The sequence below is a fragment of the Salmo trutta genome, chromosome 23 (genome assembly GCF_901001165.1).
Source record: "Salmo trutta chromosome 23, fSalTru1.1, whole genome shotgun sequence".
In the NCBI taxonomy this organism is placed as follows: domain Eukaryota; kingdom Metazoa; phylum Chordata; class Actinopteri; order Salmoniformes; family Salmonidae; genus Salmo; species Salmo trutta.
In genome coordinates, this window is record NC_042979.1 from 42,897,150 (window position 1) to 42,916,868 (window position 19,719).

A 19,719-nucleotide genomic window follows, 5' to 3' on the forward strand; every position below is an offset into this window, starting at 1 on the left:
GTCTCTTTGTCTAAGTGCAAACGGGCAGCCATCCGATATAAAAAATGCAGCGCATACAACACGATCCTGATCAAGGAATCTCCAGAGGGCATGACGAGACGGTACAGATATGACCAATAAATGTAATTTATAATACTTTATGACCTGTCACTCTCTCAGATTGACGTCAATGGACTCTGGACGACTTTCATCCAATCACCTCACATAATGGGGTGCATCTCAAATGGCAGCCTGTTCCCTATATAGTACACCACTTTTGACCAGAGCCCTATGAGCTGTGAATAGGGTGCCACTTGTGACTCAGCCAATGATAAACAGATGATTCACCGACTACAGTACAGTGCAAGGGGAGAAATGATGATGTTGCATCCAGAGGTGTCTAGACTCAAGATGGGGTTTGATAGAAGTCACTGTGGTGGAGCCACTGCTCCCAGGCAGATGGTGTCATGAATAGGGGCTGTTGAGGTGTTGATACCGGTCTTATTGTGACGACGGAAGATATGTTGTTAGATCAGACAAGCTGGTGGTATTATGCAACACATCTCTGTTTGGTACTTTACTGTGACGTTGATGAATGAAATACAAACTCCCTTATTAAGCAGTGATAATGCCGATTCTGTTTCAACGTTGGTTCTTGAATGCGTTGCTGAGCCTTTGTGATTATATCTGATTTGGAATTTGTCAAGCGAAACAGTACCCTGTGCCATCCCACAAAGAGAATAGATAGCACATGGGAGACATCTATGATATCTCTAACAGGCAGCTGCTCAGATCTCCATCAAGCATATTCCTGGACTAAAAAGCACTTTCAGTGGACGATTCTTGCACATGCTTTTTTTAAAGGGGCAATTTGCAGTTCAAACAATAACAAATTAGTCACTGGTTGAAACAAATGGGTCTGTAGAAAATGTAACCACTCTCAAATTCATAGACAGAGCAATGGATGCAAGGACTGACCATTCATTTTTATCAACATTTTAGTTTTAACCATGTTGTGAGGCTATACAGTGTTGGTTTCAAATTACATTGTTTACAAACAATGGAGTTAAACTAGCTCACCCCTTTAAGTCTAGTTTTAAGTCCAGTAGGTTCAATGTGGGTTTGTCTTAGGTCAGAAAAACACTTTCAGTTTCTCCAAAGCACAGGTTTTTGGTCCAGGAGTAGGTTCAATCTGGGTCTATGCAGTGCAGCGTCCCCTAAAACACGATGAATCTCTCTGAAATGGGAAAAGACTCACTGAAATGGGAAAAGACTCTCTGAAATGGGAAAAGACTCTCTGAAATGGGAAAAGACTTTCTGAAATGGGACATCTTTGTAATCTTTTCCCCTCTTTGATGTTTTCCTTATCCCACAGGTAAAGCTGCGGGCGGTCTGAACCTGGGCAACTTCTTTGCCACTCACAAGGGCTACACCCGGCAAGGCTTTGACCGTCTCAGCACCGAGGGTAGTGACCAGGAGAAAGACGACGAGAACGACACCGACTCGGAGAACGAGGAGTACTCGGCCCCGCCTCCCCCTGTCGGCCCCTCCTCCTCCTCTTAGGACCCCCACCACCCCACCTCGAAGCCGTCCCACCAAATGCCAACCGACCCTTGGCTCCCGTGGTCAGGATGTACTATAATCGTATGTGTATCTATGTTTGTGTTGGCTGCCAATCGTTCCTATTTATTTGTGCAAAAAAAACATTCTTGATACGATGTGCCACTTTCTTGCTTTGTGAGTTAATGGGACCAGAGATTTTAAGTAAGAGAACACTGGTAGGTCGAGGAGTGATGCTTTTTAGAATATCATTTTAACGGGAAGGAGGGAAACGAGGGGTAGTTTTATTTTTATAATTAATTATCCTACATAAATCTCTTCCACTTACAGTACTTAATCAACCAGATGCTTTAATGTTATGTTTTCAGGTTTTTTTGGTCCAGAAACTTTGGTTGATTACTTTTATCTGTACATTTGTGCCTTTTTAATTATGTATTTTGCCTTTCTGCAGCACCTACACTACCGTTCAAAAGTTTGGGGTCACTTAGACATTTCCTTGTTTTTGAAAGAAAAGCACATTTTTTGTCCATTAAAATAACATCAAATTGATCAGAAATACAGTGTAGACATTGTTAATATTGTAAATGACAATTGTAGCTGGAAACTGATTATTTTTAATGGAATATCTACACAGGCCCATTATCAGCAACCATCACTCCTGTGTTCCAATGGCACGTTGTGTTAGCTAATCCAAGTTTATCATTTTAAAAGGCTAATTGATCATCAGCAAACCCTTTTGCAATTATGTTAGCACAGCTGAACATTTTTGTTTTGATTAAAGAAGCAATACAACTGGCCTTTAGACTAGTTGAGTATCTGGAGCATCAGCATGTGTGGGTTTGTTTATAGGCTTAAAATGGCCAGAAACAAAGACCTTTCTTCTGAAACTAGTCAGTCTATTCTTGTTCTGAGAATTGAAGGCTATTCCATGTGAGAAATTGCTAAGAAACTGAAGATCTCCTACAACGCTGTGTACTACTCCCTTCGTAGAACAGCTCAAACTGGCTGTAAGCAGAATAGAAAGAGGAGTGGAGGGGCCCAATTGTCTAACAATTGCAAAAGGATAACAATTGCAAAAGGGTTTTCTAATGATCAATTAGCCTTTTAAAATGATAAACCTTGGATTAGCTAACACAATGTGCCATTGGAACACAGGAGTGATGGTTACTGATAATGGGCCTCTGTACGCCTTATGTAGATATTCCATAGTAAATCAGCCGTTTCCAGCTACAATAGTCATTTACAACATTAACAATGTCACTGTATTTCTGATCAATTTGATGTTATTTTAATGGACAAAAAAATGTGCTTTTCAAGGACATTTCTAAATGAACCCAAACTTTTGAACGGTAGTGTATATTATTACAAATGTGCCACATAATGGAAAGAGCTGCTGCTACTGTCAACTGTACTTAAGTTTCATTGTATCGCATTCAAGAGAAAGGATAAAAAATATTATTATTATTATTATCATGTATCTAAAGCTGTATTTAGGAAATTTTCCAATCAGATGTAAGCTGTGTCTGATATTTATTGTGACATACTGAGGTTTTATTGCAAGAATACTATTTTCAGTAACAATGTTATTTGTGTAATAAAGTGTCTGCAAAGCATAACCTTCTCACGTCATTCACTGAGCAACAACATTAAGGGTTCCAACATTCCGGTAACTTCCGAAGTTTTCCAGATTTCCTGCTTATTCCTTCCTGATTCTAGACAACCTGGGAATTTTGGTGCAGTTACTGTAAAAGAGAAGTGATCAGATTCTCACGTGGTGCTCATAGCACAGGTATTGGATTCTCTTGAAACATATTGTATGTAGATCTAGAGAAAAAGGTCATTGCACAAAATTGCATCAAAGTTGTTTTCTATGTCACCACTGCTTGTACAGTAGCTTATTGGACATTCATATTTTATGAAAACAAGCATTGCTTGCTGAGTTTAACTTATCCTTTTGGTTAAATATTTCTGATCATAATGTCAATAATCAAACTTATTCATTGAAACTGGGTTGACATTGATTGGAGTTGTAATTTTTTGGGCTTCAATCAGATGTTATTTTACGGTGTGTTGGTTGAAAGGACTCCAAGTGGTGAGCTATAGAATATATATTTGGTTGGAGGGACACCTAGTGGTGAGCTATAGAATATATATTTGATTGGAGGGACACTTAGTGGTGAGCTATAGAATATATATTTGGTTGGAGGGACACCTAGTGGTGAGCTGTAGAATATATGTTTGGTTGAAAGGACACCTAGTGGTGAGCTGTAGAATATATGTTTGATTGGAGGGACACCTAGTGGTGAGCTATAGAATATATGTTTGATTGGAGGGACACCTAGTGGCGAGCTGTATAATATATGTTTGGAGGGACACCTAGTGGTGAGCTGTAGAATATATGTTTGGTTGAAGGGACACCTAGTGGTGAGCTGTAGAATATGTTTGGTTGGAGGGACACTTAGTGGTGAGCTATAGAATATATGTTTGATTGGAGGGACACCTAGTGGTGAGCTATAGAATGAATATATGTTTGATTGGAGGGACACCTAGTGGTGAGCTGTAGAATATATGTTTGGTTGGAGGGACACCTAGTGGTGAGCTGTAGAATATATGTTTGGTTGGAGGGACACCTAGTGGTGAGCTGTAGAATATATGTTTGGTTGGAGGGACACCTAGTGGTGAGCTGTAGAATATATGTTTGGTTGGAGGGACACCTAGTGGTGAGCTGTAGAATATATGTTTGGTTGGAGGGACACCTACTGGTGAGCTGTAGAATATATGTTTGTTTGGAGGGACACCTAGTGGTGAGTTGTAGAATATATGTTTGGTTGGAGGGACACCTATGGTATTATTCACCCTCTGAATGGCACACATACACAATCCATGTTTCAAGGCTTAAAAATACTTTTTAACCTGTCTCCTTCCCTTCATCTACGCTGATCGAAGTGGATTTAACAAGTGACATCAAGGTATCATCGCTTTCACCTGGATTCACCTGGTCAGTCTATGTCATGGAAAGAGAAGGTGTTCTTAATGTTTTGTATACTCAGTGTGAACAGAAGAGGTGAAATTTTAGGGTTGTTTTTCAGAAATTTAGTTTGGACAATTCTTGGAGCCAACCAGGGTTTTTGGAAAACCTGGGAATTTTCAGAAAGTTATTGGATATTCCTGATAGGCAGGAAAGTATTTTCTGATCACCTGATAGGCAGGAAGGGATTTTCTGATCACCTGATAGGCAGGAAGGGATTTTCTGATCACCTGATAGGCAGGAAGGGATTTTCTGATCACCTGATAGGCAGGAAGGGATTTTCTGATCACCTGATAGGCAGGAAGGGATTTTCTGATCACCTGATAGGCAGGAAGGGGTTTTCTGATCACCTGATAGGCAGGAAGGGGTTTTCTGATCACCTGATAAGCAGGAAGGGATTTTCTGATCACCTGATAGGCAGGAAGGGATTTTCTGATCACCTGATAGGCAGGAAAGTATTTTCTGATCACCTGATAGGCAGGAAGGGGTTTTCTGATCACCTGATAGGCAGGAAGGGATTTTCTGATCACCTGATAGGCATTCAGATCAGCACAAGAAAATGAGGTGAGTAGAGGAAGTCACCATTGAGATGCATCCATTGACCTCAGTCATATGTTCTGGAGAAATTATAGAATTTGTAGTTCAATCTTTTTTTGCTAATCTCCTCAACTACGATGATCTGTGATTATACAGAGTGTTGTAAAACGAGTTGTGAATTCATTATGTTTAATGATTGACCATCCCAAAGCAAGGGCAAACTGTATATATTTTGCTCTCAAACGCTCTCTTATTTGACCCTCTTAGAGCTAAGCTACACAAGGTCAAGAAGACAGTCTGGCACCCTATTCCCTATGGTGATCTGCTTCTGTCTAGGGCCCATAGGTCTCTAGTCAAACTAGTGCACAATGGCTGTGTTTACACAGGCAGAAGAATTCTGATATTTTTTTCTTCACTAATTGGTCTTTTGACCAATCAGAACATCTATGAAAAAAGTTTGACGTTAAACAAGATCTGATGTGATTGGTCAAAAGACCAATTTGTGCAACAATAAAACATCTGAATTGGGCTGCAGTTGTAAACGCAGACAAAGTTGGAAATCAACACAGCCACAGTAATTGAAACTCTTTACCCGCTAATTCAATGGGGACTGGTAATTCCCTGAACATTGATAAATGTCACTGTTGCTAGAGAAACATTACCAGAAACCGTAGGACATGATCAGAGACCAGATAGGACATTTTCAGAAACCAGATAGATATTTTAAAGGACTCTAGGGCTGCAAAAAAAAAGAGGAAGGGAAGCGCTGCTAAAGTACACAACAGTAGGTTTTGCATTCTGGGAAATGTAGTATTTTCCCCATATTGAACAACATTTTTATTTTAATATTAACTAAATATAATAACTTAGAATATTCACATACAGGTTTTGTTTTGTTTGATCATTTATTTTAAGAGTTTGTCCTCTAAATCAATTTCAACAATATTTTATATGCATGTAAATAACGACATGTTTGATGTTTTATGTACAGGATGTATATTTGTATAGACCACACCTAATGTGGAACAGAAAAAGGCATTGAATTTAATTAAAAATCGAATTGCAATTATGTATCCTTTTCCCTATTTCAATTCAAATTAAATTAAAATGCAAGACTTGAATTGGAATTTTTGAGGCATTCTCAATTCCATGATCTGTCAGAAAGTGGAAATATTATTTTCCTTTTTGACCCAACCCCCCAAAACATACACACACACACACACACACACACACACACACACACACACCACTGAGGGGTTTGGAAGCTCAGGGTCAGCAGCAGTGTGGCTCCCCGGCATAGGGTGCGTTTAGACAGGCAACCTACACCAGATCTGATTGGCCAAAATACCAATTAGTGAAAAACAATATCAGAATTAGGCTGCCTTCCTAACGCAGCCATGTAGGGGTGCCTTGCTCAAGGGCACAACGGCAAGGGCACAATGGCCCGGCTATTGTGAAAAATTTGAGCGTTAGACAGTATATGGCATCTTCAATTCCTAGACAGTGGAATCAATACTTTCACCAAAGAAGATCCTGTATACTCTGCTTCTTGTTTTCCAAGTTTGCTTCTACCCATACTTGTGTTTTTGAGGCTTTGGAGGAATTATGTCTCTTTTCCCGCCCCTTAGTGACGACATACAAATTACGTTTTTTGGTTCTTGGGGTGTATTCATTACGACAATTTTGTTGCAAAACGTTTCTTAACCGGAAGCACACTGAGCGAAATGGGGGCGGGACCTACCTGAATTAGTCCAATAGAAACTCTCGTTTTGGTCTGTTTGGTTACTTTTGGTTCTTAAACGGTGAACGGTTTCCGTAATGAATTAGCCACCATGGAGTGGAGTTTAGTCCGCTAGTAATGAATACGCCCCTGGTATGTTGAGATTTTTAATGATAGCTGTGATAGCGCAAAATGAAAATCACCATGCATAATTGTTAGAGTGAAACTGCAAAACAACACTTGGAATAAGGTAGCTAAATCAGCATCCCTGCTAGTAACAGTGTCGGAACAATGTTGGCTACAAACTAGCAACAACCTTTTTTTCAATGCACACACATTCAGTAAGGTGTACTACTGTGTAGTTGGCAGGCTAGCTAGCTAAGCTGTCCGTGTTGTCAGAAGCCAAGCAGGACTAACTTACTTTGAAGGCATACAGACTCGACTAAGGGCGTTTCATATTAGATAAGGTAAGATACATTTTTTTTTTTACATTAAGTAAAAAAAAACAACACATTTGACATTAAGTTCACTAAGCCTAACATAAGAAGGAGAGGCACGCGTGCCTGGCCAGTGTTAACAAGTCGAAGCTAGACATTTGTCAGGAAGTACAAGCTAACTGTGCTAGGTAGCTAACGCCGTTAGCCATGGACTAGGCTAACGTTAGCGAGGTGATGTTGCACCTGTCTGGATGGAGGAAGGCCGATGAGTCATTCAATAATTTTATCTGATGAAAAGCTTTTTGAATTCCCCATTCAACTGATGAAGAAAAAAATGCTAACTAGCTAACCATAAGAATGTTTAGAGAAGCATATCATCCGACGCTGATGTGATTTAGAACTGTACACGTCCTTTTCCGTTGCCCGAGTGAATGTTGATTTTTTTTTTTAACGTCGTTAATATTATTACAATGTCTTGTGTCAGCTTGTCATCATTACATGTTGTAGAAGCTAGTTTACTAATGGAAAGTATCAGACCCAATTCACAGACTAATAATCCTGATCAGAATGCGTTTCCAGGACACAGTCAGAGAACTGGTTCACTATCAGAAGGCTATTCAATACATCTTCCTTGAACCCCATTGCAGTCTAGCCTAGTATGTATGTATGTATGTATGTATGTATGTATGTATGTATGTATGTGTGTGTGTGTGTGTGTGTGTGTGTGTGTGTGGTCCACACAGGAAGGAAAAAAACATAAATCAGTAGCTACATTCCAACCTGGAGACCTTCCCTTGCATTTCAAGGTTGCACTTGTTTTGGATTGGACATCATCTAACTATCCTGGGCTGATTGTAGCATCCTGGTCGTGCTGTGACTGACAGTTTGTTCCCATGCCAGATGTCCAGTCTGAGGGTGATGGAAGGTTGCATGGTGGTGTGTGTGTGTGTGTGTGTGTGCCCAGGCAGATAACAGTGTGTCACGAATAGCCCTCCCTATACACTACTTCTGACCAAAGCCCGATGGCACTGTATAGGGAATACGGTGCCATTTGGGACACAGCCAGTGTCATCCAGACCGGTTTGTCTGTTTATTGAACAGACTAGCGGGTGATGGGAGGTGTGGGTGGAGCGACACAAGGTGAAGTAGTCACTGGCATTTGAGTGGCATACTGTTATTTTATTGTTGCTCTTTTTAATTGTTATTTTCTTGTTTTCCCAAATATTTTAGTAAATACTTTAACACTTATTTTTCCTTAACTTGCATTGTTGGTTAAAAGGGCTTGTAAGTAAGCATTTCACTGTAAGGTCTACACCTGTTCTGTTCCGCGCATGTGACAAATACAATTTGATTTGATGTCAGCAAAATGGTGTGGTCTTATCTCTGTCAAGCAAAAGAAGGAGAATGCTGCTGAATGCACATTTTCAGCAAAATGCTCTATATTTGAGCTTTCTAGCCTGTTTTCATTTGTGTTGAAAGTCACTGATAAAATGTACGTCCTTTCTAGATGACAGCTCAGAGTAGGTTACTTCCTAGTCAGGTGAAAAGGATGTCAGCTAGGCCTTATATCGATGTGGAAACATTCGGAAGAAAAACAGATATATAATTGGTTGATGGTTACAGTGCTAGAACAACATAATACACATTACTGTTATTGAACAAGGCTATTTTTGGCTAGTGTTCAACCTTTGGAAAGTGTGTCCATACTCTCCTGTTATAAATCCATCATGGAACCTTTCACTTCAGGTGAGTGGCTAGCCACTGCCGCATTAATCCTGGTTCACTTGTGTCCCAGTTCAGCTGTAGGCCTATGCAATTCACTATGTTGTCTTTCTATGCATTGGCTGTATTCAAATTAATTCAATTGTTATTGGTCACATACACATATTTAGCAGATGTTATTGCGGGTGTAGCGAAATGCTTGTGTTCCTAGCTCCAACAGTGCAGTAATATCTAACTATTCATAACAATACACACATCTAAAAAAAAAAATTAAAAAAATGGAATAAGGAATATCTAAATATTAGGACGAGCAATGTCTGAGTGGCATTGAATAAAATACAGTAGAGTACAGTGTATAAATATGAAATGAGTAAAACAGATTGGAAACATTATTCAGGGTAAAATGAGCGCGCACACAGTGTCTGTTGCACCCGTTCATAGTTAGCTACCTTTTAGTATTTCAAAAGAGCAGATCTTGAAAGGGCATCGTTTTCCCAGAGCTGTCAACAGCCTGGAATATTTATGGTGGTTGAATTGGCTCAGTTCTTGTGGGCATTTGTTGAGCTACAACGACCCCAGGTGTATTTCACTCCAGAAATCCAGTAGTTTTTTTTCATGAGGAATATTAAAAAAAAAAGGCCTATGGCAGGAATAGTTAGGATGATAATGTATTATACAGACAATGCTGCTGCTAACATGGATCTAGCTCTAGTGTAATTTAATTCAAGCTCCTTTTCCCTTGCCCCCTCATCTCCCTCTCAATGTCTCTTCACTGAATTAGGTCTATTCATTTGTGCCATTCTGTCAGACAATGCCCTCCATTTTATTTTTACTTCAGTGGCATTCCTCCCTAGCCTTCCTCTCTGCTCGCTCAGACATGAGGATTACCCGGCTATAGCCGATAAGTACCCAGTGAAAAACTTCCAAAGTGTCTCTCATCCTGCACCGTGAAAGGGAGGTTCTTAGGACAGCACACGTAACGATCTGACCTTCCCTGTAATCTGTGTTTCACGTTCACTGTCTCTGCAATGACGTGACCCCGTTTGATAGTCCGCTCTGCTTCTTAATCAGCGGGAACCGGGAGGACAGCCGTGTGCGTCATGTTTCATTGCCGTCTTCCACTTTGTGTGTGTATGTGTGTGCTGTATTAATGCTCACAATATGACTCATGTGAAGGATGGACAAGTTCAAATATCCTTATTGGCCTCCAAACATTTGGGGCCTTTGATCATTTATTTTGTGGTGGACAAATAAAGCACATAAATGTTTGTGTGTTTCAGGCAAGATAGTTAGAGGACAAAAACAACATGCTGGGCTGTAAGGAACAGGACGGAGGGAGCATAGCACCAGCTCACTGGCTGTGACCCTCTAACGGAGTACGGTAACCCAGCACCCACATAGTGCAAGTAGACATGCACCAGGGTTAAACACATTTCCTTCCCCATCAAGTTCTTTAAACTACCCCCACCTCTTTCTCAGGGGGTCTAGTGGACCGGTTTGGGTGCCAGACAGGCAGGCCCTGAGGTAGGGAAGAGAGGGTGAGGGATAAAGCCTAGTTCTTTGGGGGCTGGGAGGTGAGGTGAGTGAGAGGTGTGGCATTTGGGGGAGGGAGTGCAGCAGGAGGCACAGGGCCAGCCACAGACAGGTCTGTGGTGGAGAGGGACAGGCTTCAGCTCCAGGGTCCCCAGCCACAACACGGCCCAGCCATGTCTAAAGGAGGTGATGCTCCAGACGGCGGGGAACACCCTCGCTTCTTCGTAGGCTGCGACGACAATGAGGGCGAGGAACTGCTGGACCCCGGGCGGGTCATGGGCTACGACTGCCTCTACGAGAATGTGGAAGAAGAGGAGGAGGACGAGGATGACGAGATGTATGATTCGGTGAGTTGATTTGCCCATAGAGATTGTCAGAGTGACTGAAGATAAAGCGTCCATCTTTATAAAGAGAAGATCATCCAAGTCATAACAAAATAGGCACAATTGAGACTGCAGTGGAGGCACTTGATTCTGCACTAAATGTAAATCTATGGCTTTTGATCGAAGTCCATTTTTAGGTGTAATATGCTCACGTATAAAGTTACTTTCCAGGTTCTGAATTGAGCAAAGGGTTCACACACAACAAAAGGAATCCTCAGTCTGTTCAAATCTTCACACAGACTGTTTCATAGTGTTTTTGGAGCATCTAATAGTACAACGTCATGGAAATTAGAGATTTATGTCACAGTACATGTTATAGGATTTGATCAGGATTTGGCTGAGATGTTGCAGTGGAAATTTGGAGTTGATCTCATATATTTGCATTAGGCATCTTTCTGAACATGCATATCATTTTTAATGAATTGGGTATGTAACTCGAGACACCCAAATGAATTGCCTTCCGTTCTAAAGCTTGTGATGGTTGAACATTCTATTCTGAATCAGCTTTGCTGAATATCGTCAGTTGTTATATAACTGTCCATGCCATTACATCTACTGTATGAAGAATTGATCGGCTTACTTTTCCCCCCAAAATGTTCTTCTGTAATGTACCTTGAACAATCCTAAATACAATGGTTGGTTTACATAACAAGTGTGTTGTACCATTGTCATGCACGGTAAAATACTGGTATGATGACATAGTTTTTAAAAAATGACCCAGAGTGGACAGTCAGTTGTCTAGAAAGAGGCTCATTAGGAAATCTACCAACTGACCTAAAGTAGACAGTCCAATAGTTGTCTAGGGAGAGTCTCATAGCATCAAGTTCCTCTCCCCTCCCTAATCTGTAATGATCTCAAAACAAACCAAATGGTTGTCTCCTGGGAATTGGCTTTCACCTGTCCAGTTTTTGCCCACGAGTGAAAATTACTAAAAGAAGACAAGGCGAGGAAAGCACTTGAGACTATTGAAATTTACCCATTGGTGCCTGTTCCTCCATCTCCTCTCCCTAGCGAGGGAGGCACACGAGAGACTATTGCATTGCACCAAGGTTATAGGCTGTGTTCCAATACTCTATACCATCCTGTCCTCATCTCCTTAACCCCTATTCCTCCCATCTTTTCTCCCCTAGCCTCCTGAGAGGCAGATCGTTGTGGGCATCTGTGCCATGTCCAAGAAGTCCAAGTCCAAGCCCATGAAGGAGATCCTGGAGCGCCTCTGTCTGTTCAAGTACATCACGGTGGTGACCATCGAGGAGGAGGTCATCCTCAACGAGCCTGTGGACAACTGGCCACTCTGTGACTGCCTCATCTCATTTCACTCCAAAGGTGAGCGCTGGGTTACCATGCACGTGCGCATGAGCGTATCAACAAACACACAAGCACATAAACACACGTACACATGAATAAACACACACATACACCCTGGGTTACCATGGACACGCTGGGTTACCATGGACATGTGTGGACACACAAACACCATTTATAAACAAACAAACACAGTAGGGATGTGGCAAATGTACAATGTTTAAATGGCCATTTTTTAAATCTGTTTTCCATTAAAACAGTAAGTAAAATTCCACGTGAATTCACAATGCAGATGGTCTACATCGTGCTGCCCATGGAGAGAGAGAACATTTTATAATTTATGCTGCTCTTGCTTTTCACGAGTGGCGTGTGTAGGTTATTGTTGTCCAATCACAAGGCATCAAACCGGCTAGTAATCAGGAGGTATCTAGGCTAATAGATTGGAAGGCTAGTTATCAGGAGATATCTAGGTTAATAGATTGGAAGGCTGGTTATCAGGAGATATCTAGGTTAATAGATTGGAAGGCTGGTTATCAGGAGATATCTAGGCTAATAGATTGGAAGGCTGGTTATCAGGAGATATCTAGGCTAATAGATTGGAAGGCTAGTTGTCAGGAGATATCTAGGCTAATAGATTGGAAGGCTGGTTATCAGGAGGTATCTAGGTTAATAGATTGGAAGGCTAGTAATCAGGAGATATATAGGCTAATAGATTGGAAGGCTGGTTATCAGGAGGTATCTAGGTTAATAGATTGGAAGGCTAGTTATCAGGAGATATCTAGGCTAATAGATTGGAAGGCTGGTTATCAGGAGATATCTAGGCTAATAGATTGGATATCAGGAGGTATCTAGGCTAATAGATTGGATATCAGGAGGTATCTAGGTTAATAGATTGGAAGGATGGTTATCAGGAGATATCTAGGCTAATAGATTGGAAGGCTAGTTATCAGGAATTTTTTTAACATTATCGATCCTAACTTTGTTGAAATGTTCACACCCTGAACACATGCACATACATCAACACGTATTTAAACACACGCACATATAAACAAACTCATACATACTCACTTACCCATGCCCTCGCATACACAGCCCTCATTGTTTAGGTTGACACTGCTGTTTATTCATCACAAGACGGTCCAGTGTTTTGAAGTTTGCAACAACAGTAACCGTTACTGGAAGGAGGCATGGGGGTGTTTTTAAGAGGCATGTGCTTCAGCTCATACAGTATTTCCTTTAAGGGATACTTTACCCAAATTACTCAATTACATATTGTTTTCCTTATCCTTTTTCACGCTTCATGTGCAAATCATCCTAAAGTATCTTACACTGATTGTGTAGCTCAAAGTTACTTATAGATGATTTAGACATGAAGTGCAAAATACCAGTATTGATAACATTGACTTGCATTGGATATGTGTCACAAATGCTGAGAAGTTTGCATTTGGAAACAGTGGCCAGGTAAACAAAAGACTAGACAGCTTACAAGGTATAACAACAGGGTAAGGGAAACTACACATTTTTATTTTATTTGGGTGAACTATCCCTTTTAAGGAGTTACAGCACCGGTGCTTCTGACTTTGTGTTGTAATTGACATGCAATGTGTACTCATTGTTTCCTGTGTCTGCACGTCCAAAGTTAAATGGGGGGGGTGTCACCCTGCTTTTCTCAAACCATTACTCCGTCCCAAATTAGGGCTGGGAATTGCCAGGGACCTCATGATACCATATTATCACGATACTTATGTGCTGATACGATATGTGTTGCGTTTCTTTGTATTGCGATTCGGTACTGTGATATTATTGCGATTTGATGTTCCAAACATATTGCTGGTGCTGGGGGACAAGAGAGCCATGAGAAAATGAGTTTTGATCAGTCTTGGAAATAAAAGTGCTGAAAACACCTTGGCTCCCTATTTAAAAGAAGATGAACAAGATATATGAAGAAAAAATACACAGATGTTAGTGCAGGTATAGCAAAGTTGGGCAAAAATTATATTGCGATATTGTCAACGATATAATATATCGTCAAAATTAGTATCCTGATATAACAATCAAACCCCCCCAACCCCCTTCCCAGCCTGCAATGCTTTGGACCAGGGCCCGTATGTAAACAGACCTCTCTCCAGACAAGCGATTTATTTACTACATAGTCCTCGTCTGTCTGGCGCACCACACCTATGTCACCCAAGAAGCTGTGATGTGATTTGGTCAGCTGCCAAGCGGCCTGTAGTTAAGTTTGTTTACGGCTGGTGGTTTATTTCAGCTTGTTGTTTAGACTCGTCCCCCTAGTCATTGGTGGATAACTCTAGCTGGTAACCTAAGAGGTTTAGGCTGTGTCCCAGAATGCACCCTATTCCCTACAAAGTGCACTACTTTAGACCAGAGCTCTATGGCACCCTATTCCCTACATAGTGCACTACTTTAGACCAGAGCTCTATGGCACCCTATTCCCTACATAGTGCACTACTTTAGACCAGAGCTCTATGGCACCCTATTCCCTACATAGTGCACTACTTTAGACCAGAGCCCTGGTAGTGCACTGTGTAGGGAATATGATGCCATATTGGACGCTCATTAGTCATTTTGTCATATGAGCTAAACAGTAAAGCAAACATGTTATCTCTCAATGCATTGTAGAGAGAGAGAGAGCAACACATGCCTGTTTAGTTCACGCAATCTCTGCTAGTAAGGCCTTTAAAGCAAGGGCTTTACAAGGAAATGCCTTTGTATGAAGTGAAAAGGTTTGAAATGTTTTAGGAAATTAGCCGTTAGTAAATGTGCTTTCCTCCGTCCTCCTGGCACAGAGGTCTTTTGAATGAGCTTGACTTCACCTCTGTTCTCCTACACACACATGTTGTTTTTATTGGTCTTTTTTTTCAGGTTTTCCATTGGACAAAGCAGTGGCATATGAGAAACTCAGAAACCCGTTTGTAATCAACGATCTGGATCTCCAGTACTACATCCAAGACAGGTAAGGTGATTGACAGTTGCTATGGGAATCATGACCATATCTGGTCAAAAGCATGTGTTGGACAATAGGTCCTGACATGCTGTTGCCCATTCTTCACATTATGGTTGCTAATAGTCATTGGTGGATAACTGAGCAATGCTGAAGTTTATAATCAAAGGGGGAATGATGTTCCCTTCTGCCGATGTTTGATGTCTTGGTCTATGTCCCAATCAAGAGAATCTAGCGTTTTCATTTCTCATGAAACGAATACCACTGTTTCACTAAAGGCAAAGGTGTACAACTCTTGTCAGAGGGTAGCAGTGTATGCTTCCTCAAATTAAACTTGGCTTGGCTGATTGATCATTAATTAATCAATCATGTTGAATGAAACACTTTTGCATCGTTCAATAATCCACTAGACAATAGGTCCTGACATGGATTTTGTTCCAAATGGCACCCTATTCCCTATATAGTGCACTACTATAGGGCTCTGTTTATTATTAAGGGAATAGGGTGCCATTTGGGATGCATGCATACATACTAGTGATGCGCGGGTTGACTCAGAACCCACGGTTATATCCGTGGGGTGGGCAGGTTTAGGGTCATGACATTTTGTGTGTGTGAACGATGGGTAAGTGGCGGGCGGGTTGAATAAAGATTAAACAATGCATTAAAACAAAAATCTATAAATGTATATTTCTTGTGTAATTCATACCTATCGGCTAGATTGTTTAATTCATATCAACAGGCCTTACACCGCTGCGCCAATCGGGAGCCCAAGATTAGTATTGCCGCCACACCGACGGTCACGGGTCATTGGATGGAGTGAAATTCCACATGACCGTTTAGTCATGGTAATTAGGCTTCTCCAAGCTCTGATGCTGATGCTGGTCATTAGTAGCCTACCGAACTTACTAACTACCTGGTACTCAGCACTCTCTTGTCCCTCTAATCACCCTGACATCAATGCAAATGTAATCGAAAATCGAATCAAACACTTCATGAGCTCATGTTGCGCAACATTTCTTTAGGCTATGAAATTGCAGGAGAAAACAGAGTGATGGTCGCTAATAAAAAGAGGATCTCATCAGCTTTCTATAGACTAGGTCTACTATATTTCTCAACTTTCCTAATATTAAGCACATTGCTTATATTTACAACAGGAGTGTAGTCTACCTGGCTGGCATGAAAATAAATCACGGGGAAAAGCGTCGTCCATTCGCTATTTTTTTTAATTGAACCTTTATTTAACTGGGAAAGTCAGTTAAGAACAAATTCGTATTTACAATGACGGCCTACCCCGGCCAAACCCGGACAACGCTGGGCCAATTGTGCGCCGCCCTATGGGACTCCCAATCATGGCCGGATGTGATACAGCCTGGATTCGAACTAGGTACTGCAGTGACATCTCTTGCGCTGGGATGCAGTGACTTATGCATAGATTACATATTTGTTCCTGCTGCCCCTGTTTCGATACAGGTGCATGATAATTGTCCATTCTAAATCTAAGCAAATGTCACACATATATTGTTTAGTATATATAAATACAAGTTTAAATCAAGAATAGTCTGATTACTTGTGAATTATATCTTGTGAATGATGCCCAACATAAGAAACAATGCCTTTTTTTTGCGACTTGTTTGAGTCATAGTTGCACACCTCATGTAGCCTAGCCCATAGGCCTATATGTTTTAATAAGGTTAGTATCACCCCTCATGTAGTCTAGCCCATAGGCCTATATGTTTTAATAAGGTTAGTATCACCCCTCATGTAGTCTAGCCCATAGGCCTATATGTTTTAATAAGGTTAGTATCGCACCTCATGTAGCCTAGCCCATAGGCCTATATGTTTTAATAAGGTTAGTATCGCACCTCATGTAGTCTAGCCCATAGGCCTATATGTTTTAATAAGGTTAGTATCACCCCTCATGTAGTCTAGCCCATAGGCCTATATGTTTTAATAAGGTTAGTATCGCACCTCATGTAGTCTAGCCCATAGGCCTATATGTTTTAATAAGGTTAGTATCACCCCTCATGTAGTCTAGCCCATAGGCCTATATGTTTTAATAAGGTTAGTATCGCACCTCATGTAGTCTAGCCCATAGGCCTATATGTTTTAATAAGGTTAGTATCGCACCTCATGTAGTCTAGCCCATAGGCCTATATGTTTTAATAAGGTTTGTATCACACCTCATGTAGCCTAGCCCATAGGCCTATATGTTTTAATAAGGTTTGTAACACAACTAAAGTGGCCAAATAAAATTAAGCGCATGAATCTGTTTTACAAGGGGTGTAGAGCCTAATTGGCATATATAAGCAGTGCGGAGTTTCAAGTTTGGGGAAGATAATTTTCACCATAAAAATGCACCTTTATAATAAAAGCATTACATGCATAATTGCATTTGCGGTCACTTTTGATAATGTTTTTTTTCTCTTAATGGAACATTAGCACTTATAGCCTACTACCATGTGTGCATTGCTGTGCTTATAATGTGAAGAAATAGCCTAATAGTTTCTAACATTTCAAGCTAAATGTTCTGATCTGTTGCGTCAGCCACATTGCATAAAAAAGTTTTTTTGATGCTAGTGGTTGTATTAATTTGGGATCTATTGCATCCCACAGCTGTCCCAGACTGTTTGGAATATTGAATGAATGTCTTGGAAGATAATGATTCATAACAGAAACATATATATATATATATATATCTCTATCGTATTATAAACTGGGTGGTTCGAGCCCTGAATGCTGATTGGCCTAAAGCCATGGTATATCAGACCGTATACCACGGGTATGACAACATTTTATTTTTACTGCTCTAATTACATTGGTAACCAGTTTATAATAGCAATAAGGCACCTCGGGGGGGGGGGGGGGGGGGGGGGTTTGTGATATATGCGTCTTAAGTAAGAACTGCCCTTAGCCATGGTATATTGGCCATATACCACACCCCCTCGAGCGTTATTGTTACTGATACACCAAACACACCACCTCATTTCCGCGCGCGAATGTCAGTTACTAGGCAGAATGAGCTTTTGATTGGAACAGCGTGCGAATGTCGGTTACTAGGCAGAATGGGCTTTGATTGAAACAAAATACAGGAACGTTATATGTAAACATTTTACACCTGTTGTATTCGGCGCATGTGAGAAATAAAATTTGATTCGAAAATTTGATTTGATTTATATAGTAAACACCATCTGCTCTAATTTTCTTACAAAACAGTTGCAATAAGATCTACATGCATATTCCGGTCCGCATGTAGGCTACGCTGGCCCACAAACCATCCTGTTGTCCCGTATTTGAGTATTTTTAAATGTGGTCACCCTACCGGCATGAGTGAGAAAAAGAACCTGCTGAAAAGTAGCCTCCATCTGCTATTGTATTGCATAGGATGACATGTCTTTATCCCCAGCCCCTGTTGCTTCCCATTTGCTAATGGTCCACTCTAAGTCAAAACTAATTTTACATATTAGTAAAGATGAGATTCAATTGAGAATAGTGTGATGGGTGAAAATATGATCACTTGATGGAGAGAACAGTTTGTGCAGCCTGAGGCAAGGAACAGAGATCAAGTATTATTTTTTTGTTGTGATTTTTCTCAAATCATCAATAGCCTATAGTCGCATCATGCAGCCCATATATGGTTTGATTTCTAAGACATTTTAAGGTTTGTATCATTCACAACTAAAGTTGCCAAATAACTCTAAATCTAGCATATAGGACATGTTTCAAATGATCACTTTTACACTCAACATCAACACTTCATATGCTTGCGCACTTGCTCTGGAATGGGAAAAATATCCTTTCCATTTTATACAGGTAAGTTTAATAATATTATTCTTAGTATAAAATAAGGGCATGGGACTTATAAGCCTATCTTGTCAGCTAAACAAACAAGCCTACAGCCCATGGCATGGCGCATAGCCAGATAACAAACAGTATCTAGTCTGCTAAATGAACATACAGTAGGCCAACTCATATTCTGCTCTTCTGAAATATATTTTCTTCATATCATAATGTTTCTTTAGACCTGCCTAAAATAAAAAATAGGTTTATTGTAATGGTGTTTTATTAAAATTATTTATTAGGCTTTTATTTTTAGATGTAGATGTTCCAAAGACACGCATCAGTAGCGGCGTAATTAACGGTCGATTACCGTGAGACCGGCAGTCTTCTGCATGACCGGCTGACAAAGTTCAATGACCACCGCAGCCCTAGTAGAGTCATCAAAGACATTAACACCATGAACCATATTAAGTTTGGCATTGATATTGTAAATAATAAGGAAATTATTAACTAACTTTTTTGTCTGAAATGCTTAAAATAATCATAAATAAACCTTCTCATGGACTAAGTCAGATTCACTCCAAATGTACTCTTTGGACTCATCACAATAGTCCCTAAAGAGTTTCAGAAAGAAAAATGTTGAGGCATTCAGACGAACACACTATACAAGTAGATGCATATTAGCGCATACCCAGCTAAAAATGTAGGCTATTGTTTGAAATGTTTTGTTTCATCAAAACATTAGGCTACTGTGCACTAGGGATGTGACAAATGGA

General features: G+C 40.5%; 2 protein-coding genes across 18 annotated transcripts in view; both read left to right on the forward strand.

The window, feature by feature from the left end:
* The window catches only part of pam (peptidylglycine alpha-amidating monooxygenase), a 144,978-nt gene extending 143,295 nt beyond the window's left edge, over positions 1-1,683 (forward strand). For all 3 annotated transcript variants that reach the window (XM_029710422.1, XM_029710423.1, XM_029710425.1), the window contains one exon: positions 1,355-1,683. In XM_029710422.1, the coding sequence (XP_029566282.1) occupies positions 1,355-1,542 (188 nt within the window). In that variant the 3' untranslated portion in view covers positions 1,543-1,683. The remainder of the gene's footprint in view (positions 1-1,354) is intronic.
* Positions 1,684-6,926: 5,243 nt separating this feature from the next.
* ppip5k2 (diphosphoinositol pentakisphosphate kinase 2) overlaps positions 6,927-19,719 on the forward strand; it is a 68,809-nt gene continuing 56,016 nt past the window's right edge. For 6 of the 15 annotated variants that reach the window (XM_029710426.1, XM_029710429.1, XM_029710431.1 and 3 more), the window contains exons 1-4: positions 6,927-7,291; positions 10,264-10,863; positions 12,030-12,225; positions 15,088-15,178. In XM_029710426.1, coding sequence (XP_029566286.1) covers positions 10,690-10,863; positions 12,030-12,225; positions 15,088-15,178 — 461 coding nt within the window. In that variant the 5' untranslated portion in view covers positions 6,927-7,291; positions 10,264-10,689. The remainder of the gene's footprint in view (positions 7,292-10,263; positions 10,864-12,029; positions 12,226-15,087; positions 15,179-19,719) is intronic. The other 9 variants (XM_029710432.1, XM_029710433.1, XM_029710436.1 and 6 more) reach the window with 4 other exon arrangements.